We start from the raw sequence: 23180 nt of genomic DNA on the forward strand, positions 1-23180 counted from the left end.
AAAATCTTTATATTTATATATATATATCTTTATATCTTATAATATTTAGAAAAAAAAAAAAAACTAGTTTATAAATTATTATCTTTATAGAATTATAAGAAAATATTATTAATTATATTTAATAAATAATTAATTAGATATTAATAAATAATTATTATAAAATTTATTTATTTTTTTAAATAAATTTTTTAATTATTATCTTTCTCTAGATTTTTATAATTTATAATAAACAAAATTTTCAGAATTAAGTCTTATATTTTATAATTATTTATTATCTATTATTTTAAATTATTAAATATATTTAATTTAAATAGATAATTAATCTTACTATTTTTTTTTACTAAAAATTAAGTTTTTCTAATTAAATATAATTAAAGAATATTTTATAAAATTATCTAAAAAATATATATATAGCTGTTATTAAAGTTTCTAAATATTAAATAAATACTTAATTATAATAAATTATTAAATCAGCTCTGATTAAAAAATATTTTTTAATTTAATCAAATATTTTTTAATAAAAAATATAAATTATTATATAGATTTATTAGATTTCTAATTAATATTTAAATTTTATATTAATAAAAATCTAGCTATAATTATTCTATTAATCTTATATAAATATAATCTTATTTATTAATTATTAAATATAATAATTAATAATACTAATAATAATAATATAATATTTAATATAATTTTAGTTAAACTTTAAATTTAATTTAATTAAAAGTACTTAGTTTTATAATATTTTAATTAATTTTAATTTTTAAAAAATTATTTAAAACTAATATTATAATTTTATTTTATTTATATAATTTAGTTTATAATTAATATTCTTCTATAGAAACTTTAATTTAAGATCTTAAATAATTTATTAAATATATATATAAAAATAATAATAAAATCTTAAAATCTTTTTTAATATTTTAAGAATTTTTAAGAAGATATATTCTAGAAGCTGTTTATAAAAATTATATAAAATTTCTTTTTATAAAAGCTTCTAAATTTTTTATTAACTAATTTATTATATTAATTCTTAATTATAATTTAGAAAATTATATAATTTATAAATATCAATGTTCTTAATATTATAAAAGAATTTTTATTTATTTAATAACTTAAATCTAACTTAGTTTATTATTTTTTTTAATTATAAAATCTACTAGAACTTAATTTATTTTATAATTTATTAAATATTTAATTTTTATTAAATAATAAATTTTATTTCATATTATAAATATAATAATATTAATTATCTTTATTTTATTAATAATTAATTAAAATAAATAGAATATTTTTTTAAGCTTTTATATCTCTCTTTTTTTTATCTTTTTAAGAATAGTAAGTCTATTATTTATAAGATTTATAATATTTATAATAATTTTTTTAATTATCTAAATTATTTAATTAACAGACTAGAAAGAAAGCAGATATTTTAAAAAAATATTTTAAAAATTTATATAATATATATTAAAAGCTCTAAAAATATTATTATTATATTTATTAAATAAAAAATTATATTTATATAATTATAATTATTTTAAATCTAATATTAAAGCTTAAAAAATTTAAGAAAAATATATAATTAAATAATAATATTAATTAATATTATAAATATTAAATTTTTTTAAAGAAGATATTCTCTTTCTATTATAATTAGAATCTAATAATTAATATATTATTAATAATCTCTAGATTATTATTAAATCTAAATAAGATTTTTTATAATATCTTTAAATACTGAAAACTTTTATTTATAGTTAAAATATATAAAAAACTTAAGATATATTTAAATATTAAAAATATATAGTTTCTTAAGATATCTTTAATTAAATTAATATAATTTTAAATATTATAAAATATATTAATATTCTTATTTATTAAAAATTTTATTATACTTAATTTTTTATTCTCTATCAGATAATTAGAGATTTTCTTTTAATTATAATTAATAATATTAATATTAAATATTTTTTTAATAATTTTTAAAATATTTACTACTATTATCAGAGCTGTTTTTATTTTAATATAATTAAAATAATTATATTTTAAATATATATTAATTATTTTATTATAAATAAGAAATATTAGAATATATTTAATAATTTTAATTCAGATTTAATTATTTTTATATTTAAAAAATAAGAAAAGAATAAATAATTACTATTTTTTATATTAATAAAAATAAAAATATAGATAATCTTGAAAATAATCTAAAAAATAAATTATTATTAAAATTAAAAAAATTAATCTTATTTAAGTTTTTAATTATTATATATATTTAAATAAAAATAGAGATTTAGTCTTTATAATTTCTATATTATTATAATTATTATTCTGAATAATATAAAAAATAAATATTTTATATCTTTTTTTATTTCTTTTATATTAGATTTTATAAAAGTCTTTTTTAGAGTATAATATATTTTTTAAGATAATTAATTTAATAAATTAAGTAGTAGACTATATCTAAAAAGTATTATTATATTTATATTATAATTAAATATATATTATATTTTATATATTATTTATATAAAAAAAATATATATATTATAAATTAATCTATAATTATTAATCTATTTATTATATTTAATCTTTTTAATTAATAGATATAAATAATTATAATAATAATTATATCTTAATCTAATCTTAATTATATAATTAAAAAACTTTTATATTTTAATCTAATTGTCAGATTATAGCTAGATTAAGATTAAGATATAATAATCAGGTTAAGCCACTCTAAATTCTAGAAATATTTTATTTAATATTTAAATATAATAAATAAATTATTTATAATTTATTATTCAGAAATTAATAAATAAACAGAATAAATAAATATTATTTATTTAAATATTATTAAGATTATTCTATTTCTTACTAATTATAGCTTTTATTCTTATATAAAATTTAAATTTATAATTATATTCAATTATTTAGCTATTAGAAATATAAAATAATTTATTATTAAAATATAAATAATTATTAAATTTATATAAGCTAAAATAATTACAGCTTAGTCTTTATATATAAAATAAATAAATAAAAAATATTATTTTAATTTAAGATTTCAGAAAAAATAAAATATTTAATTAAATAATTAATTTATTAAAATTCTATAATTTAATAAAAAACTTAACTAAAATATTCTTAAACTATTTCTAATTAAAAAAATTAATAATTTATATATTTATTATCTAATTTTTTATTAAATATAAAAATTTATCTAATATTTAATATAAGTCTATTTATTTCTATTAATAATAATCTATTATTAAATTAATATCAGCTCTTTTTGCTGTATATTAAAATTAATAATTTTAAAAAATAAAAAATTAAAAAAATATTAGATTTAGTTTAAAGTTATTAAAATCAGAATTAATTTTACTTAATTTACTTTATTAAATAAATAAAATATTCTAATTTTATTATAAAATCTTTAAAATATCTAGAAAATATTTTTTAATTTATTAAGATTTATTATTATTATTATTTTAAAAAGTCTTAGTCTTTTTCTTACAGAAGCTTAGATTAAAAAAAAAGAATATTATTATAATATAATCTTAAAAAGACTGTAAACCTTTTTTATAGAATTATTTATTAAAATCTTAAAATATTATCAAAATTAATTAATAAATATATAACTTTTTATTAAAATATAGAGTGGCTTAACCTGATTATTATATCTTAATCTTAATCTGGCTATAATCTGATAATTAGATTAAGATATAAAAGATTTTTAACTATATAATTAAGATTAGATTAAGATATAATTATTACTATAATTATTTATATTTATTAATTAGAAAAATTAGATATAATAAATAAATTAATAATTATAGATTAATTTATAATATATATATTCTTTTTATATAAATAATATATAAAATATAATATATATTTAATTATAATATAAATATAATAATATTTTTTAAATATAGTCTACTACTTAATCTACTTAATTAATTATCTTAAGAAATATATTATATTCTGAGAAAAACTTTTACAGAATCTAGTATAAAAAAATAAAAAAAGATATAAAATATTAAATTTAAAATATAATTATTTAACTAATTAATCTAATTAATCTAATTAAATCTAATTAAAATAAAAAATATTTTTTAATTAGAATTAATTTAATAGTCTACTATAATTAATATCTATTTAATATTTAGAAATTTTAATAATAATTATATATATATATATTTCTTCAGACAGTTTTATAAGATATTTTTTAATTTATATTTAATTAAAAAAACTTAATTTTTAATAAAGAGATAAAGCAGCAAGATTAATTATCTATTTAAATTAAATATATTTAATAATTTAAAATAATAGATAATAAATAATTATAAAATATAGAATTTAATTTTAAAAATCCTATTTATTATAGACTATAAAAATCTAGAAAAAGATAATAATTAAAAAAGATTTATTTTAAAAAAATAAATAAATATCTATAATAAATCTTTATTTAATATTTAACTAATTATTTATTTAAATATAATTAATAATAATTTCTTCTTATAATTCTTATAAAGATAATAATTTATAAAACTAGTTTCTAAGTTTTTAATTTAGAAAAATAAAAGCAGAAAATTCTATAAAAATAGTTTATTTTATTTTAAGATATATTTTTATATAAATATAATTTATTATATTTTAATATACAGCTAATATATTTATTATATTTTATATATTTTAATAAATCTAATAAGCAAGAATTTATATTTAAAATCTAAAATTATAAAATAGTTTCTTTTTTTAAATAAAATTATTTAAGATATAATAAATTAGAGTAGAAAATAGATTTTTATAAAAAAAATTTATAAAAACTTTTTATAAAACTTTTTATAAAAATTATAATATTATAATATAAATCTAGTATATTTTATTTATTTTATTTATTTATTCTATTTATCTAATTTATTTAATCTGCTTTATTCTAATAATCTAACTATTTTTTTAATTATTTTATATATAATTTATAATTTATATCTAATTTTATTAATAGCTCTTCGAGCTATATTTTATTTATAAATCTAAAAATAATCTAATCTAGAAAAAATAATAAAATAAAAATAATATATTTATTCTTAGTATTTTAATTAATAATTAATATATAATTTTTCTAATATTTTATAATATAATTAAAATATATAACTAAAATAAAGCAGTAATTATATATTTTTATATATATTTTTTATTATAAAAATAATAATTTTATAAAAAGCTAAATTTTATTAATATAACTAGAATTTTCTTATTATTTTTAATAAATAATAATAAAAAAAATACTAATTTCTTTTAATTATATTTTTTTAATTTAAAAAGCTTTTTTTTATATATTTTTAAATAATAATAAAAATAATCAGATTAATAATTATTTAATCTAGATATATCTTAATTATATTAAAATTTAAAAAAATATAGTAGATAAATCTTAATATTAAGAATAATTAAAATAATTAATTATCTAATTTTTAGCTATATTATAATTAGATATAAAAATTTTCTTAATCTAATCATAATCTGGTGATTAGATATAAAAATTCTAATTAATCTAATCTGATCTGACTATTAGCCACTCTATTAAAATAAAATCTATTTATTTTTAAATTTTTATTTATAATTTTAAACTATATTTTATTTATTTCTTAATATCTAGTCTAATTATTAATCAATTATTCAGATATTCTGTTAATAGTTGTTTCCTGCTTGAACTATCTTTCTACTACTAGTCTACTCCAGCCCGCCCGCATCTTGACATAGAATATATCCCATAACAGCCTGTCTGCCTGTTATAGCACCTGTTCTACATCCTGTTCGCCCGCATCTTGGCAATACAGATATTATATTAATAAATATCTCACTATATATTTTACAAAGTTTTTTTTTAAATATATTTACATATAAAAATAAGAGATAATAAATTAATTTTAGTATTTTTAATAAAATTTTATATATCTTGACTTTCTGATAAATATATATTCACACTGTCCACCACCACTTTATCCCTTATACTACAGTACTACAAGCTCATCATGAGCCGGTTACTTAACAAGATCCTCACACATCTAGGCAACAAGGAACAAAAAATAGAACAAGATAATAAGTGCCAATAAGTAATAAGACTTAACTAAGCACAGGTTATAAGGGTGCTTGCTACTTTGAACCAATCAATCAATACTTAAGAGCCAATATCATATATATTACGCCCATGGCAAACCAACAATGCCACACTAACGTTCTGGATATTCGTCCTGGATGTTACTGACAAATGTTTTGGTCAATTCATCCCACCTCTTGAAGTATTTCCCTGCTACAAAAACAAGAGCTAGCGGAATATCGGACAATTCAGGTTCCATATGCTCGATATTCTCCTCGGCAACATAACGAATACTCCTATCCTCGACACTAGAGACAAGGTCAGCGTCAAAAACATAGCCAAAACAAAAGCCAAGCAAGACATACAGTACATGATAAAAGTTTTGATGCCTGCCACCCTTCAAGTAATCGATATCCATCCTTCTGATCCTTTCTTCCCCTGCACCGCACTCCACGTCCCAGCCTGTAATGACAGCCCGGTATCCGTATCGACGATGTCTAAACACTTGACCGACTTTATACTTGATCTCGGAGACCTGAGAAGAGCGCCGCTTCACCCGCCTGGGTATCTCGTCCATTCCGCGCATTGCATGAAGGCTCTGAAGTATATCTTGATACTCAGGCAACCCATGAATGAGAGGAATGACATACTGTTCAACCAGGTGTATATCCAGCGGAAATTCGGTATTGAGAAGCTCAATCAGCCATTGCAGGTTATGTCTGAATTCTGTCGGCCTAGTACCATAAGAAAGTAACATAGACGACCAAATAGCAGCATATTTAGCACCAATCACATCAACTGATGTCAGCTCTTTATGTGAGATCTGGGCCAGGTGTCGCAAGGAATTCAGTATATTTTTGCTGCATCGCAGAACAATCTCTAATGGTTGAGATACGCCTAGAAAGTTCGCCTGCTCCGTAGGAGATGTACCCAGGAAGGCCAACTGATATTCCAGATCGGCAACTGGTGTATCAAGGTCTGATCGAAACGGGTCCATATACATCGGGGTCCCCTGCCTTCCAGCTTCAAGAATGTTACCGTCGACATCACAGCCACTCGGTGGCAGGACTATCACATGAACATGGAAAGGAAAGCCACATGGCCTGGCATCGATTCCGACACGCTGGGCCACATAGCAATAGATAGTGGCCGACACTAGAGGGAGTGAATTATGCCGAGGATCGCTCAAAGCAATGCCTAAAAAGTTATGTTCCAGGCAATGATACTCCTTATCAGGCTCGATGCCCGTAAGATTATTTACCCTTAAGAAACTCGCAACAGCTCTAGCCTTATCACGAGTTGTAAGCCGATCGATTGCAGGGTAAGCCAGATTCATCAGCATGGAAATCCCATCCAGCCGGTCGCTTATCTATAATCACGTTAGAAGTCAAATTGTAGCAGATCGCCGCCCTACGTACCTCATCCAAGCTCTTAAGACCGCTCTTGGGGATAAAAAGGTCAAATGCACCCAATAATCTATCTAGAGCTAATTCCTCACCATTCTTCAGCCTAGCCCATTCTCGTACAGCGACACTTCGGTGCAAGCTGGTTAGAAGTGCTTCGGCATAGTATCTTGAAGATCGGAAGATAGTTAGAACAACATGCCCTTATCCGGCGAGCGTAGAGATCCCAAACCTTCTTGCTAGGTAATCTTCGACTTCCGGGTGTACTGAGAAATTCTGCAAGAGGGCATCCTTAGCATCGTACCCGAGATCTATTATTGTTTGGATCTTGTCAAGGCGTCTGGTCTGGGTTGCAAGTATGCCATCCAAAGAACGGCAGGTTGCGCGATATCTTAAGTGCTTTGATTTATAAAGTGACTTCCAGTTCACACTCAGTACAGGACCTGCAACCTTCTTTGGAAATTCATGCTCTTGAGCCCAATATTTAAAGTCGCTCAAACAATAGTAACGCCACAATAAGGGCTCATTTGTAACTTCGCGAAACCGACGCGCAGTCTGTTCTAAAGCGGTAGTGGAATATGGTTGGCAATACCTGATAATGTGGCGTAGTAATTCTTCAGGGAAGCAGTCAAGATATGGAACCATTCCGGTGCATGTGGCACAGATAAATGGGATCAATGGGATGGTAGTAAGGCTGCACCGCTGGCAAGGAGTCAAAGTGCCGTTTTGATGGTGCAACGGATCCGAGCCAAGCCAACCAAGAGCCAAGTTCTGCCGTCTACCTCCCTTTACAACCCCGAAAAGAGAAATATTGCTATCACCGTATCCACAATCAGCGTCTGTTCGCTGCTCAACATTGCAATTTTATCCATGGGTCAAAGTTACTCCACAAATAACGCACATAGCGCAGATCGCCCCAATGAAGAATCGCATCGGATAGCCGACTATTATGATCTTTTGCAGGTAGATCAGGATGCATCTACAGAGGAGTAAGCCCAGCACGTTATTTTGTCCTCTTCAGCCTTTCACTTCATGTTTGTATCTAAAAGCTTCTACGTTGAATACTAGAAAGACGGGATGAGATTATTCAAAGAGATAACCCGAGAAATTATGAAGTCGATGGAGCTGAACACTGAAAATGGTCGAAAGCTAATAATAATACACTGTTGTCTAGAGTCAAAAAGGCATATAGAAAAAAGGCCCTTGAATTGCACCCCGATCGAAATTATGGGAACGCGGAATCTGCCACCAAGCGTTTTGCAGAAATCCAATCTGCCTATGAGGTCCTTTCAGATCCTCAGGAGCGCTCATGGTACAATGCTCATCGAGATGTCATGCTAGGAAGCTATGGTGGTCCTGGAACACCCGACATCTCGTCTAATGCTCGGACAACAACTGCAAATGACATCTACAAGCTATTCCCAAGGTTCAGTCCTGGGATGGAATTTTCCGATTCCCCAGATGGATTCTATGGTGGCCTCTCTGAAATATTTTCGCGTCTTGCCATGGAGGAGCAGATCGCTTGTCGCGGGACAAATACAGAGTCAATTGATTACCCGCCATTCGGATCTCGTGATGACAATTTTGAAGCAGTTGTACGCCCATTTTATGCGTCATGGACTGGTTTTTCTACAAGAAAGACATTCGCGTGGAAAGATGTCCATCGTTATTCGGATGCTCCAGATCGTCGCGTTCGAAGGCTGATGGAAAAGGAAAATAAACGTCTGAGAGACGAAGGTATACGCGAGTTCAATGATGCTGTTAGGTCGCTTGTGACTTTTGTAAGAAAGCGCGACCCACGCTACAAATCCAGTGCTCAGAGCGAGTCTCAGCGCCAGGAAGCCCTGCGACAATCTGTTGCCTCGCAAGCTGCCAGATCACGAGCAGCAAACCAGGCAAAGTTACGAGATTATACGACACAAGATTGGGCCAAGTCGGAGGATTTCGAAGACGAGCTGTTTAGCTCAGAGGGAGAGATGCAACATTTCGAGTGTGTTGTGTGCCGGAAAGTCTTCAAGAGTGTGGAACAGGTCGTTGCACATGAACGGAGCAAGAAACATGTTAAAGCTGTTAAGCAACTTCAGAAGGAAATGAGGAATGAGAATAGAAAACTGGGCTTGGCAGGGGATTCTTTCAAGTACGAGGCAGAAGCTGCAACAACCTTTGCCCTTAACGAAGACCCAATACCTACAGAAAAGGCCAGTGGATCATTCGCAACTATATCAACTCATACAACTCTGTGCAACAACATTAGAAATGATGATGGAAGCAGCACGCAAGAGGTCAGAAATCCTGACGGTAACTTTGATCATTGCACATATGAGAATCGCATTTCATCTATTAACTCACCGAAAAATAACTACCCACCTTCGGATGACGATACTGATGACGCTTCGAGAGATTCGGTTGAAGGCCAAATACATCCTGTCGATATTTCAATTAATGCTGGAAACGCAACGGATGGATTGACTCAAGATCTTTCGGGATTAGATCTGAACAACCAGCCAACAGTTCAGAAATTGGGAAAGGCTAAACAAAAGCGCATGAAAAACCCCAAATCTTTGGAGACCCAGCGGCCAGAGATCAGATGTGCGACCTGCAATGCTTTGTTTGCCACCAAGTCCCAGCTTTTCTCCCATCTAACGGAATTGGATCATGCAAAACCACAAACAATACCGAAGCACAGGAAAAAGAGATAGATTTAGAGAGGTCGACTGCAACGTGCCTATACCCTATCCGACTAGGAACTTATATATCGAGATATTGCTGCCCGTGTCTTCTTCTACTGAAATAGGCCTCTAAGACAAGATTCCAACCACTTACTTCCAGGATACAAGAGCTTTTTTAACCCCCCCCCCCCCCCTTCTCTGCGAGTCTAACATTCAAAGCCACTTGGGATGCCTAAGGTAGTCATGGTGGTACTACCCGATATACGGAATGAGCTTTAGCCTATTATATTTGAGATAGCGGCTTGTTCAATTTATCCCAAGCCAGCCCTTGAATTCTTCACAACATGGGCAACAGGCAATAGGATCCCCTTATTGTTAATTGCACCAAGGGGAGTACCAGTGCTCCACCCCATCTTTTCAAGCATGGCCCTACCTCTGTTTTCTGCACCAATTTCAGGAGCAGACCCGCCCACGACTTCGCCATCCAAGTAAGAGACAGATGACTCTGGGCGGGCACGGCGAGGTTTAGTCTTGTTAGAATTCTGGTCCCGCGTCTTGAACCCGCGTTGGCCAAGACGCCCTTTGGACAGGATCCGGTCAATTTGACCGACGGTCTTCGGTGTAAATGGGGGAGTTCGAGATGTCTTATGTATTATTGGAAATCGAGAAGATCCTTTACCTCGAGATTGCGAGTTCAAGTATAAGGAGTTGGCGAGCTCGTGAATCAGCTTCCGATGCTGTTTTGCCATAGATGGTAAAGCCAAACTGCGGAACCCGTTGTTAGAAAACTGAGAGTCACGGAAACCCTGCGATCTTTGGCTTTGGATAGGGAGAGGGCGAGGGGGGTAGGGCAGGAGGGGGGCGTAGTGGAGAGCACCTGTTCTTTGGCGACTGTAGAAATTGTCGAATTTCCTCTTTCAGATCTTCCGGGTCTATTCCATTTGCATATTTTGTTTTCAGATCTGGAGCCTGACGAGCTCGACCTAGCAGTCCCTGTGCACGCAATTGTTCCCTTTGTTGCTTTCTAAATTTTTTCTTCCTCCTATCATTTCGCCATGCATTCACCAATTCGGAATCAAGGCCACTGTCTGAAATCATGGCATCTAAATCACGGCCTTTGCCTTTGGATTGTTTTCTTAAACTTGGCCGATTGAAATCCATGATATCAAACCCATAATAAGGGTCGGATTCTAGGGCTTTGGCGAAAGAAGTAGCTGATGCAAAAAAATTTCTCTCCGGGGCGTCCGAAGCCTACTGGGAATCAATCAAATGGCCTCTTTACACGACATTTTGTGTAACATGGGTATTCCGTGGTTAGACGGATACGGGGGGCAGGGGAGAGAGGCTCACATCTGATTCATCGCTCTCTAAATCATGTGTATCAGAAATGCCTGATGAAGCATTGCTATCGGCATCTGACTGCGGGTGTTGCGTATGCAGAAAGCTTTCCATCTCTGTATGTTCCCTATCTTCTTGGCCTAAACAAGTAAGCGGCTACACGACAGGTAGTGCCAATAGTTGTAGTTTATTCACTTACATCCTGAGACGCCCACGTTGCGGTTCCCGTGACCCTCTTGTATCGTGGATCTATCATTCCTTTGTGGGGGCGATTGATCGTCATGCGAAATCAACAATTTCATGGACGCAGAACTCATCGAGTTGAGGCTTGCGATAGGCATCGCCGGATCGCTAGCTTGAATATCGTGGCCAAGAGTTTCAACTGAATGTGAATGACTATTTGGCATCAGGTATTCTTCATCAATGTTCGCTATGTAATCAGCAAGGGCATCGTTCTCGTCCATCGTCCTCCTGCCTTCTTTTTTCTGTTTCTTTAGATTGAGTGGAAAATATGTGACATCTTCTCTGTCTGGTGTTGGATCAAAGGCATCATCGGAGATAGAAAAGAACTCGTTCCCGGGCTTGGCAGGGGGCGATTGCAGGTCTCCTCTCTGGATGCCTCCGAATGGTGTACTATTATTGCCAATAATGGACTGCTGCACCCGGGAACTGGTGGAAAGTAATTTCCAGTCTTGATCTTTCCTTCGCCCACGAAAAACGATTTCATCTTCGCTGGAGTCTGTCGAAGTCTGCAAGGAGCTGGTGACCGAGTCCGGGTTTACCACGCGTGCAGCTTTGGCAACCAAGTCATTAAATTCTCCCTGATATCCTGGCAATGATATGTCGGTAGGATGACAAGGCTTTTCCTTTGCGGCCTTTTCGGTACATATATCTTCAGTCACATTTGGCGATGGAGGTTCTATTTCTTGATCAAGACGCGAATCCTGCGCGCACACAAACTGGACCGTCCGGTGGCGAAGGGAGACACCCGTCCTCCAAATTCCACGTCCCTCTGTATTCCGTGCTTCCTGCTGCATTGTGAGGTGGTTCTTGTAGTGGTCTCGCGGACGTTAGCAATAAAACTCTATATTTTCTGTGGAGGTCACCATACCAGGCAATCCATCACCCGCTTCCTTCTGTTTCTTGTTGCGATCTTTCGCCTTGAGAGATCGAGTCATCTTTATGGATATCTTCGTGCGATACTGCTTTGTGTCAAGTTGCTCGTGGAGGTCGTTGTGGGTGAAGGCCCACGACCAGATGATGATGGTGAAAGATCAGCCCGATCAGCTCTTTTGCTGTGGAGTAAACATCTGGTTCTTGGCCAGAGTGAACACGGTAGGCGGTGAATACCCTCGTCTTTCCGCCTTTTTACCATTTTCCCCCATCTGCCCAGCAATGGCTTATAGGGAAGTCATTGGCTCCATTACTTACCGTCTCTTTCTTCCTCCTACTGTCTATTAATAACTGCCTATTTACCGTATAGGCAGACAGTTACTACTAGGGGACTTCTGCCACCAACTTTCTGAAGTTCCCGTGTTCCACTGTTCTGCCAGCAGTACCCAGCGCTAACTATAACAGGAAGGATGCAGGCTATGCTGTATTTGGTATGATAAGATTTTTATGGGCCTCTTATGGTGTAGTATTTGTGAGGATGTCAGCCACTGATACTCCGTATACGCGCACAAGTTGTAGACAGCACTCTTCATTCAGTGTTTATTCAGCTGATAATATTCCGTATCATTGTTGAGTTCATAATATCCGATGACTTGCTCAAACGACCGCCTTCCCAATGTACTTGCGCTAAACCTAATGCGTAAACAGGAACCTCAGAAAGTTGGTGGCAGAAGTCCCCTACTGTACCTACGGTACACTCCATCACATGACCTGATGCATAATCATGACTATCAACTAGTAAAATATTTCCATTAGTACCTCTATTACATCAGGGGGTAGTAAATTGTCCTAACATTTGCGGAGAGGGAGATCCCTATGCGAGGGAGCCCTTGAATATCTTGTGGTTGTACAACGTACTCCTGATCTATCCATGCTGGTTTGTCTATCTACTCCGTACTGGATGCTACTCTACACTGCATTTCCACAGCCTGGATAAGTAATGACCATTACGTGACATGCGCTGGTATGAGTGTACGCCAAACATCAACCTATTACTGTTGCTCTGTGTACCAACCTTCCTTCGTGTTGTTATACATACCACCTGTTTGTAGTGTTCTCAGGCCTCCTGGCACCTATATATATAATTAAACAGTGGGGGGCTTGATTGTTTATCTATCTGAACTAGCCTGCCCCGTGACCACTGGAACATATAACTTTAAGGAATGTATGACCCCTCCCCATGATTGTAAGTTTATCGCAGTGCCACTAGACACCCCATATCAACCAAGTACCTTTGGGTCGTTGCCCCCCCACTATTTGGTGACTAGTATAATCATATTGAACCGATAGACACCCGTCAACCCCGACTGCCTCCACAATTCCAGTGGGCCGGGGCTATATTTACTTTACGGTGACGTACTGCCAGTCTGCCACACCTCACCTCACCTCAACTACCACTCTCGTGCGACCGGAGAGACACACCAAGGTGCCAACACGATAGCAGGTGCCATCAGTATGGACATAGGACGATGCAGCAAACGCATCGTACAGTATCTCTGGGACCCGGAACCCAGAAATGACGAAGAACCTGATGCATCGATCTGGTGCCTAGGCATAGAGTACCCCCCCGATTCGGATGCACCTGCCGGGAGCAAGACCCGTAAGGCCCTACACAATTCCATGACTCAATGTATACATATAAATTTTCCAATATTTTTTTTCATACATGGCTAATATCTTACATAGCCAGTGGGGGCGACCCGTACAAAAGTACGACGGAGCCAGCAAGGCCCTGGAAACAACAAGATTATGGTTGGCCAGAGTTGTTCTTGTCAGACTTCGAATCGAGGATATGGATGACTTATCGATCAAATTTCCCACCGATACCAAAGTTCGACGGTGGCGACTCGAATATATCTATGACACTAGGCGTACGTCTGAGAAGTCAACTCGTAGATACGCAAGGGTTCACCTCGGATACTGGATGGGGCTGCATGATTCGATCTGGCCAAAGCCTGCTGGCAAATGCAATCTCTATATTGCTGATGGGGCGAGGTACTGTAGCGTGCACATATCCCTGTGGTGATGTACTAACACGCATCTAGATTGGCGCCGGCAGGAGAGTCCTAGAGAAGAGTCACAGTTGCTATCACTCTTTGCTGACGTTCCGAGTGCCCCGTTCTCAATACACCGCTTTGTAAAGCATGGCGCAGAGTCGTGCGGTAAACACCCAGGAGAATGGTTCGGCCCTTCTGCAACTGCTAAATGCATAGAGTGAGTTCCAACTCCACAACTGAACTAGAAGGCTAATAGCAAAACAGGACTCTTTCATCCCAGTGTGACAATTTGCCACTGAAGGTATACGTGACGAATGATACCTCAGAGGTTTACCAAGACAAGTTCATGAGTGTCGCTCAAAACGACATGGGTGTCTTCCAGCCCACCCTCATTCTCCTAGGAACCCGGCTAGGTATCGACCACATTACACCCGTATATTGGGACGGGCTAAAAGCTGTATTGCGGTTTCCCCAATCTGTCGGGATTGCAGGGTATACTCCCACACCCCGGTCTGAATTACACATCAGTCACAGCTGACGTTGACAGAGGACGCCCGTCCGCGTCTCACTATTTTGTTGGCACCCAGGGATCATCTTTGTTTTACCTAGACCCGCATAATACTCGCCCGGCGATTCCAGAACGGGAATTGAGCGAACCATATTCGGCAGTTAACATCGATAGTTATCATACACGGCGACTGAGAAGGATTCATGTCAAGGATATGGATCCCAGCATGCTGATAGGCTTCCTTATCCGAAACGAAGAGGACTGGCTGGATTGGATAACCCGCGTAAGAGCCGTTGAAGGGAGACCGATAATCCACGTTTTGAACGAAGTGAACCACTCCCAGCAAGAAGCAGAAGCCTTCGACCAAGTTGAGGTGTTGGAAGATAGTGATTGAACAGAGAAAGTGGGCAAGGATCACAATTTATGCTAGCTTTATCAAGGATGTCCAACACCGTAAATGATCATAATACAGAGTAATATGATTATGCAACTGAGCAATTTGATATTCGAATTCGGCTAATGGAAGGCGAGCCCATGCAGCCAACCCAAATCCGAGTTATGTTACACCGCATTCACGTCACGAAGCCCATAAAAACATTTGGCCCAAGAGGGAAAAGAAATCAAGCCATCCCATGACACATTAGAAAAATCCCGCAAACACCCTGTAACCCACCACCACAGTCATATCAGATGACGAGGCGGCAAAAGAACAATCCTGCATAAAAACAAAGACAAAAAGAAAATGCTTATTTGGCAGACGAAGAATACTTCGTCACAGCCTTAGTGCCTTCAGACACCGCATGCTTCGCCAACTCACCGGGAAGAATAAGCCGGACACTAAGATAATGTTAGGAACGGACCCGGTATCTATGGCGACAGAATGTTCACTTACGAGGTCTGGATCTCCCGCGAAGAGATGGTAGACTTCTTGTTGTAGGCGGCAAGTTTGGAGGCCTCGGTTGCAACCCGCTCAAAGATATCTGCAGAAAGAGCGTAAGTTAACCGTGGAACACAGATCATGTTTCAAGCAACATACCGTTGACAAAAGAGTTCAGAATCGACATGGCACGGGTCGAGATACCGGTATCGGGGTGAACCTGCTTCAGGACTGAAAGTGGGCTTTAGTTTTCGATCCAACGAGTCCGCGGTTCAGCAATAGTTACCCTTATAGATGTAGGACGAGTAAGTCTCCTTCCTAGTCTTTCCACGCTTCTTCTTATCACCAGAAGCGGCGGCGGCGGTCTTCTTGCCAGCTTCCTTCTTCTCAGCAGGGGCCTTTCCGCCAGCCGGGGCCTTGCCACCGGTGCTGGGCTTCTTCTCAGCGGCTTTGGGAGGCATGTTGTTGGTCGGAATTCGGTACTAGATATGAAAAATGGATAATATGCTGGTGGATGGGTATAGCAGAGTTGTAACGTGGGCGTGGGTGTGGACGGAGGATAGAATGGGGAGGAGAATGAGGGAGACGCGGTGACGAGGGAGGCGCGCTACTTATACTAGGTTGTAAATGCCCAGTTGATCCTGAGATCCGCAAAAGAAGCAGAATTTCAATACCGTCACGTTTATGTATGATCTGTATGATTAGATGAGGGGAAACGCGTCATCCATCGCGGAAAGTTGACTCAGATCACGTCAGTAAAACCGTAATATAACATCATTGGTAAATTACCACACTAAGCCACAGTTGGAATGACTTCGCGCGGTATCATACAAAACCCAGGCTTGGCAAGCTATCGGTGCGGCAGGCTATGATCTCTTCTGTGATTGGCTAGCCCCGCTAAGCGAGAGGGTGATCTGAAAGGCTCCCGGGTCGTCCAACGTCACCCAAATCGCGTTGTTATATATGCCCTTCGCTCCCTCGCGTTGGCCGTCCACCCTCTAACACCGCGTCCTGCTTATCCCTATCGCGATTTCGGAATTTCCGTCTCATTAACCACCAATCCCCACCCTCTGTTTCCCACGGTTTCAATATATCATCAATCAAAATGACTGGAGGCAAATCTGGAGGCAAGGCCAGCGGCAGCAAGAACGCCCAGTCGTACGGGAACCCCGCCTGGCATCGCGTATCTAATGGGAGCTAATGAGTTGTTAGCCGTTCATCGAAGGCCGGTCTCGCTTTCCCGGTCGGACGTGTCCACCGTCTTCTCCGCAAGGGCAACTACGCTCAGCGTGTTGGTGCTGGTAAGTAGTCCAACATTGTTCCTGTGGTAAACAAATCTAATACCACGCAAGGTGCCCCCGTCTATCTCGCTGCTGTCCTGGAGTACCTGGCTGCCGAAATCCTTGAGCTGGCCGGAAACGCTGCTCGCGACAACAAGAAGACCCGTATTATCCCGCGTCACCTTCAGCTCGCCATTCGTAATGACGAGGAATTGAACAAGCTTCTGGGACACGTTACCATTGCCCAGGGTGGTGTTCTCCCCAACATCCACCAAAGTATGTTTGACATGATACTTATATCTCATGATGCTAATGCTACATAGACCTTCTGCCCAAGAAGACCCCCAAGAGCGGAAAGGGCTCTGGAAGCCAGGAGCTGTGATCGATTTATTTCTAATTTGGGTTCTCTGATTCGGCGCGGTTTGGTTCTCTTATTGATGTGATAACGGGGTTCTGGTCGGAACGTTTATGGCTCTGCGTTTTCTTTTTAGTGTTGATTTGAAGTTTATGGTTGTACATTATGTCTACGGGCATGGAATGATACCGGTAGCATCTTCATGGATCCAAAATGAATTCCATGTCAAGTTTCAGCATGAGTTCGCTCCAATTAAATTGTATCGCAAGTGATGTGTGTATTCTTTGTACTCTTCAATTGTTATGATGGCTGAAGCACATTTGAGACACTTCGCAATTTCGTTAAAGGTAGCATGCGCCCACAGGAAATTATAGTTGAAATTAGTGGCCTTGTGGTTGTTGAGCAACTGATAAAACGTGTTAGTGCTACTGTTCCAAAAGGATCATCTTTACTCACGCGGCAATTGAGGAGCTGGAAGGTTTCTCTCGTATTTGCTGCCTGTAAATCTTTTAGATAATGACTCGCCTGCCTTCCAATATTCATCATACTCACCACCCGGAGCAGTAGGTGCGCGGTAAGGATCGGGATGCTTCCAAGTCTCTAGCAGTTTTTCTGTTTCTTGAAGCAGCACCTGCTCGCTCTGGTATCAGCTTGTTCAAAGCAAGATGTAGAGTGGTTGGGGCAAGGGGGTTACCTTTTGCTGACGGGGGTCGCGAACGCCCTTATTGGCGTCGAAAAGGGAGCGAATATACACTGCTTGTCCTCTCCAGACGTGTCGGTGAACAGCCCAGTCAAGTGAGAGTTTCAAAGACCGTCGATAAAGCGAACTGCATAAGAAGAGGTCAGGTTATATTACACGTGTTGGTCGAAGTCTGAACTCACGCTGCTGTGTTAAGAGGCATGGCTATTCCAGAATAAGTTTTCTAGAATAATTGTTGTTTTTAGAGGGCCCGATGTCAGTGGGTTGGTATACCCTTATTCGTTTCGCAGTTTCTAGAGCTTCGCACAAGTTGCAGCTTGTTTGACAGTTTGGCTATTGGCTCTCGGCGGGTCTGAGAAAGTACCAGGCTGGCATACTTCGGTACCCGAAGAGGCGTAATAATAATACTCCGTTCATTTGCCGGGCGCAGGGAATGCTGAGGGAAATTCCGGTTCTTTCGGCCCGGCCTTGAGCTCTCTTCTACCGACACAAGTCTCGTCATTCTCAATCCCCGACAGGAAATATCTATAGCATCTGCCAACACATAACATCACCCATCCTCTCTGACGGGCTTTCTTGAAGACTTACAACCACACAGCTACTCATCGTTAATATACCCCAAGCTAACGAGCTTTGTCTCTGCTTCCCTCATAACTAAGTTAATATGGCTTCTCGATTACCGTTTCATCGTCTCTCTGGGCAACATCTGAGAACGCTCTCCCGAAACCCCAATGGCGTCCGCAACATGTACTCTGGCGGTTCCAGGAACATCACTTCAGTCATCCTCCGGAAAAATGCCAGAGGCTACATCAAGCCAAACCCGGGACTCCAGCAAGTCGCCGCTTTCGGGTCAGTGAGAATCGACCAACATATTGAAGTAATGGACTGCTGATCACTGTTTCTAGTCCGAACATGTCTCGTTTTACCATTTCCCCCTTTGGAGCTTCTCAAGTCCGAACATATGGTATCATTATCCTCCTCAATTCTATGGGCCATCACTCTAATCAGGACTATAATTCTGTTGGCAGCGGACACTGTTGTCAAAGTTCCGCAGATGGCGGAGTCAATCACCGAAGGGACGCTGAAGCAGTTCTCGAAGCGTGAGTTTCCTGCAAACGGTTCTCTGTAGTAAACTGATAGGGTTCCAAGAGGTCGGCGATTATGTCGAACGAGATGAAGAAATTGCAACCATCGAAACAGACAAGGTAGGTCGAGACCAAAGAAGATCCGGCGAACTAATTCTAGGAATCTTCTTGGCCTGAAACTTTCCATAACTACGTGCTCACCCTGTATAGATCGATGTGTCCGTTAATGCCCCTGAGTCAGGAACGATCAAAGAGTTTCTTGTGAGCGAAGAAGACACGGTCACCGTTGGGCAGGATCTTGTCAGGTTGGAGCTTGGAGGCGCCCCTGAAGCTAAAAAAGAAGAGACAAACGAAAAGCCTGCCGTGTCAGCCGCTGCTGACAAGCCCACAGCTCCTGAATCGGGACAGCAGACGGCACCAGAACCCCCAAAACCTTCTTCGGAGAAGGCTTCTATACCGGCGCCTGGGCCCTCGAAGAAGGCAGAATCAACTTCCCCCAAGTCGCAGGCCCCTGAAGATGCCAGACTCAACCTTGGAGGTCGCGAAGAACGGAGGGTATGTGTCTGGCAACCCCCTCCCTCTCAATTTGAGTTGGTCTCAGCTCTTACTGATTCTGGAAATTGGGTTGGTTCTGTTTGTAGGTGAAGATGAACAGGATGAGGTTGAGGATCGCGGAGCGCTTGAAGCAGTCTCAGAACACAGCGGCGTCACTCACCACATTCAACGAGGTTGACATGTCCTCGCTGATGGAACTCCGGAAGCTATACAAGGAGGACGTGCTGAAGAAGACGGGCGTGAAGCTTGGGTTTATGAGCGCATTTTCTCGCGCTTGCGTTCTGGCCATGAGAGACGTCCCGGCAGTCAATGCGTCCATCGAGGGACCCAATGGTGGGGATACCATTGTCTACCGTGACTACGTGGATATAAGCGTGGCAGTTGCTACTGAGAAAGGACTAGTGACTCCAGTAGTCCGTAATGCAGAGGCCATGGACCTCGTTGGCATTGAAAAGGCTATTGCTGATCTTGGCAAGAAGGTTAGTCAACGATGCATGCAAATCTGTTCAATGCTGACTGTTTGCTTCCACTAGGCACGTGATAACAAGTTGACTATCGAGGATATGGCTGGAGGCTCCTTCACCATCAGTAACGTAAGTGCATAAGCGGCTTCTCGGAATAAGCCTTCCTCGGAGGTAACACTTCTTCTAGGGTGGGGTATTTGGCTCTCTGATGGGGACCCCTATCATCAATCTTCCACAGACAGGTAAGAACCTTCTCATATCATCATTGCCGACATATTCTAACTTCTTCGAGCTGTTCTTGGACTTCATGCGATCAAGGATAAAGCAGTTGTTGTGAACGGCAAAATCGAGATTCGCCCTGTATGAGGCTTTCCTACCCATAATCACCTCCGTAGTATCTGCTTACTTTTCCAACAGATGATGTACCTTGCCCTCACATATGATCACCGACTACTTGATGGCCGTGAGGCCGTTACTTTCCTTGTCAAGGTTATTTCACTTCAATTTCATTTCCTGGACAGGTGCTAACATGCTTTATATTAGGTCAAGGAATACATTGAAGATCCCCGCCGTATGCTGTTGGGCTAAAATTCATGTACTAACTCACTAGTTGGATAGCGAATGTTTCAATGGGCTCCTTCCAGTTTTCCGCGTCTCTTTTTGCACATTTTGCTATGTAGACTTACAATTTTTGTATGAAAACCCAAACCCATTAGCATACTATCCTAAATCCATCAAATTCTGCTACTTTCTCCTGTGTCCATTTTATAACTTTGGATTCTAAGATCAGACTGACCGTCTGCGTTCTTGCTTTATTTTGGTATCAGAGCCCCACTCTACCCTTCAGCTGTTCGGTTTCTTCCCGACTCAATCCCACAAGTTTACCCCTTTCGAGTTGAATGAGTACTGGGGAGTCTAACGTTTTCATCAGACAGGCGAGGAAATCGAACACCGACCTCTGCAATTTGTTTTGAAGTAATTCCTGCGGCGGGGTCCCGGTACGTGTACCGGGTGGGGGGTCGATAGGTGGCTGGAAGTTGCTCAAGTATTCCTGTACAAACCTTGCGTATGGTGTTCCATGCAGCCGTTCAGAAGCATGGGACATGAAAATCTTGTACCCATTGGGGGATCTATCCTCCAGGCGATACACATCCCACGCGGCGAGTGCGACGAAATGCTCGATTATATCCCCAGGCAGTTTCTTATCTGCCAAGGAGCAAAGGGTGATCAATTCAACTAATGTATGAAAACATGGGTAGGCATTGCGGGTCCGCAATCTATCCTCTCCGGATGGTAGTTTTGTCCGAGATGGGCGTGTTTGGTTTTCTGTCACGGTATTTTCGTTCACATAATCTGTGCACATCCCGTCCTGCAACACTTCAATGGATGGCGCATGTTCTTGGTCTGCAAACACGAGATTTTTAAAGAATAGTTGTGCGAATTCTAGAACCTGGATTTTGATGTTCATGTCTCTGGGAAGAGGATCAGGATGCAAAAGTACAGTTCTGGTAGCTTTGAACCAAATGTTAATATTCACACTCCCAGTTGACTGGCCCGTGGGCTTACTTACAATTGGTGGTGTTGAACTGCCAGCTGAGGCTCCTGTTACTTGGATGTCGTCCTTCGCTCTTTTCTTTCCCATGGTATAGGGCAAGTTCGATGGTAGTGCAAACAATATAATCCAATATCATAAGATCTACCTCTGCTCGGGTATCTGGATCTGCATCTGGCATGTTTTCCATTGTGCATGAATATGGTATTGAGGCCTATGGGCCATTCCGTCTTTTTCGGGTAATCACTGCATGGTATTGCCGATATGGCATTTTGAATCCAGGATGGTGCTATGTAGATAAACATCAAGAATGACGGTATGGGGAACACGTGACTGCTCAGACAGAAGCTCCCCTCATGAAACTGGTAGTACCTCGAGGTATCTACAAGTCTTGATACTGGGTAGGTAACTAGTAGTTACTAACTAGTTAGTTAGTTACCGACTCGTGTGACTAAGGAATGAGACGGAGCGGGCCAATCGTAGTACGGTAGTTAATATTAGCCTGTACTGTGGAGTACTGTAGTACTCCTTCGGGTCTTAGGTATTATTAGCTAGATACCTAAGTTACCTCGGCCGCATTTTCGTACTAGTCAAGTACATAGTTCTCGCCTACTATCTGTTACGACTTTTTAACTGCAACCCTACAGTGTTGGGTATTGCATAACTTTGAAGGCTGTGGATCTTCTAAACGGTTGGGTATTACTCTTTGGCTACCAGACCTAGCTAGGAGGCTCTCAGAGATGGCCCAGGTGTTTTAATGCATATGCTGTTCATGGTACTGTCGAATATATATACTAATACATGTATGTTCAAATCAAAGTTGAATATCTGCACAGCTCCATGACACCCTCCTCTGCCCTCGTACTCCCAGATCTCCTATGACCATGCCCATGTATTATAGCATGGAATACAGTAGGTCAACCATGAAATGCATGTTTCTTGTTGTGAAGAACTGCCCAATACAGGCTCCGCATCGACCTAAAGAAGTATACGAGAAGGGCACGTGACAGTGATCAAAACAATCACCCATCGCCCATGTACATCTGTAAAGAATGACAGTGATCACCATGACGTCATATATAGTAACTACCCCACCTCCATAACACTCATACTTT

The 23180-nt window shown here is 37.4% G+C and overlaps 10 protein-coding genes across 10 annotated transcripts; 4 read left to right on the forward strand and 6 right to left on the reverse strand.

Moving 5' to 3' along the window:
• Positions 1-6242: 6242 nt before the first annotated feature.
• BO70DRAFT_302573 (YccV-like-domain-containing protein) lies at positions 6243-8157 on the reverse strand (the record flags this gene model as incomplete). The annotated part of the gene is made up of 3 exons (XM_025539756.1): positions 6243-7478; positions 7528-7681; positions 7745-8157. The coding sequence occupies 3 exons, from the start codon at positions 8155-8157 to the stop codon at positions 6243-6245; spliced, it is 1803 nt and encodes a 600-aa protein (XP_025394393.1).
• A 137-nt stretch (positions 8158-8294) lies between these two features.
• On the forward strand, positions 8295-10211 carry BO70DRAFT_346658 (putative C2H2 finger domain protein; the record flags this gene model as incomplete). Its single annotated transcript, XM_025541554.1, has 3 exons — positions 8295-8501; positions 8687-9714; positions 9793-10211. The coding sequence occupies exons 1-3, from the start codon at positions 8383-8385 to the stop codon at positions 10209-10211; spliced, it is 1566 nt and encodes a 521-aa protein (XP_025394394.1). The 5' UTR covers positions 8295-8382.
• Positions 10212-10380: 169 nt separating this feature from the next.
• BO70DRAFT_366827 (uncharacterized protein) lies at positions 10381-11773 on the reverse strand. The gene is made up of 4 exons (XM_025544441.1): positions 11719-11773; positions 11532-11659; positions 11059-11432; positions 10381-10946 (listed from the first exon to the last, which is right to left on the reverse strand). The coding sequence occupies exons 2-4, from the start codon at positions 11631-11633 to the stop codon at positions 10493-10495; spliced, it is 930 nt and encodes a 309-aa protein (XP_025394395.1). The 5' UTR covers positions 11634-11659; positions 11719-11773; the 3' UTR covers positions 10381-10492.
• BO70DRAFT_188886 (uncharacterized protein) lies at positions 11439-12943 on the reverse strand. The gene has a single exon (XM_025538493.1). It carries the CDS (start codon positions 12554-12556, stop codon positions 11711-11713), a length of 846 nt encoding a protein of 281 aa, XP_025394396.1. The 5' UTR covers positions 12557-12943; the 3' UTR covers positions 11439-11710.
• Positions 12944-13870: 927 nt separating this feature from the next.
• On the forward strand, positions 13871-15693 carry BO70DRAFT_324980 (cysteine protease ATG4). Its single transcript, XM_025540629.1, has 5 exons — positions 13871-14322; positions 14379-14687; positions 14738-14906; positions 14954-15181; positions 15237-15693. Exons 1-5 carry the CDS (start codon positions 14148-14150, stop codon positions 15589-15591), a joined length of 1236 nt encoding a protein of 411 aa, XP_025394397.1. The 5' UTR covers positions 13871-14147; the 3' UTR covers positions 15592-15693.
• Positions 15694-15851: 158 nt separating this feature from the next.
• Positions 15852-16535, reverse strand: BO70DRAFT_390922 (histone H2B family protein; the record flags this gene model as incomplete). The annotated part of the gene is made up of 4 exons (XM_025546200.1): positions 15852-16034; positions 16090-16177; positions 16234-16305; positions 16361-16535. 4 exons carry the CDS (start codon positions 16533-16535, stop codon positions 15944-15946), a joined length of 426 nt encoding a protein of 141 aa, XP_025394398.1. The 3' UTR covers positions 15852-15943.
• Positions 16536-17179: 644 nt separating this feature from the next.
• BO70DRAFT_346670 (histone H2A) lies at positions 17180-18008 on the forward strand (the record flags this gene model as incomplete). The annotated part of the gene is made up of 4 exons (XM_025541555.1): positions 17180-17232; positions 17287-17375; positions 17427-17630; positions 17678-18008. 4 exons carry the CDS (start codon positions 17180-17182, stop codon positions 17734-17736), a joined length of 405 nt encoding a protein of 134 aa, XP_025394399.1. The 3' UTR covers positions 17737-18008.
• Positions 17944-18831, reverse strand: BO70DRAFT_189071 (NADH dehydrogenase [ubiquinone] 1 beta subcomplex subunit 9). Its single transcript, XM_025538494.1, has 4 exons — positions 18592-18831; positions 18404-18536; positions 18262-18340; positions 17944-18207 (listed from the first exon to the last, which is right to left on the reverse strand). The coding sequence occupies exons 1-4, from the start codon at positions 18609-18611 to the stop codon at positions 18158-18160; spliced, it is 282 nt and encodes a 93-aa protein (XP_025394400.1). The 5' UTR covers positions 18612-18831; the 3' UTR covers positions 17944-18157.
• A 242-nt stretch (positions 18832-19073) lies between these two features.
• On the forward strand, positions 19074-21219 carry BO70DRAFT_420706 (putative dihydrolipoamide succinyltransferase; the record flags this gene model as incomplete). Its single annotated transcript, XM_025547517.1, has 11 exons — positions 19074-19258; positions 19315-19373; positions 19438-19509; positions 19559-19614; positions 19705-20049; positions 20136-20528; positions 20583-20642; positions 20701-20755; positions 20806-20873; positions 20931-21002; positions 21057-21219. 11 exons carry the CDS (start codon positions 19074-19076, stop codon positions 21099-21101), a joined length of 1410 nt encoding a protein of 469 aa, XP_025394401.1. The 3' UTR covers positions 21102-21219.
• Positions 21216-22487, reverse strand: BO70DRAFT_366831 (uncharacterized protein). Its single transcript, XM_025544443.1, has 2 exons — positions 22084-22487; positions 21216-22025 (listed from the first exon to the last, which is right to left on the reverse strand). Exons 1-2 carry the CDS (start codon positions 22253-22255, stop codon positions 21337-21339), a joined length of 861 nt encoding a protein of 286 aa, XP_025394402.1. The 5' UTR covers positions 22256-22487; the 3' UTR covers positions 21216-21336.
• Between the last annotated feature and the right edge of the window lie 693 nt (positions 22488-23180).

Source organism: Aspergillus heteromorphus (assembly GCF_003184545.1).
Source record: "Aspergillus heteromorphus CBS 117.55 chromosome Unknown BO70scaffold_54, whole genome shotgun sequence".
NCBI lineage: Eukaryota > Fungi > Ascomycota > Eurotiomycetes > Eurotiales > Aspergillaceae > Aspergillus > Aspergillus heteromorphus.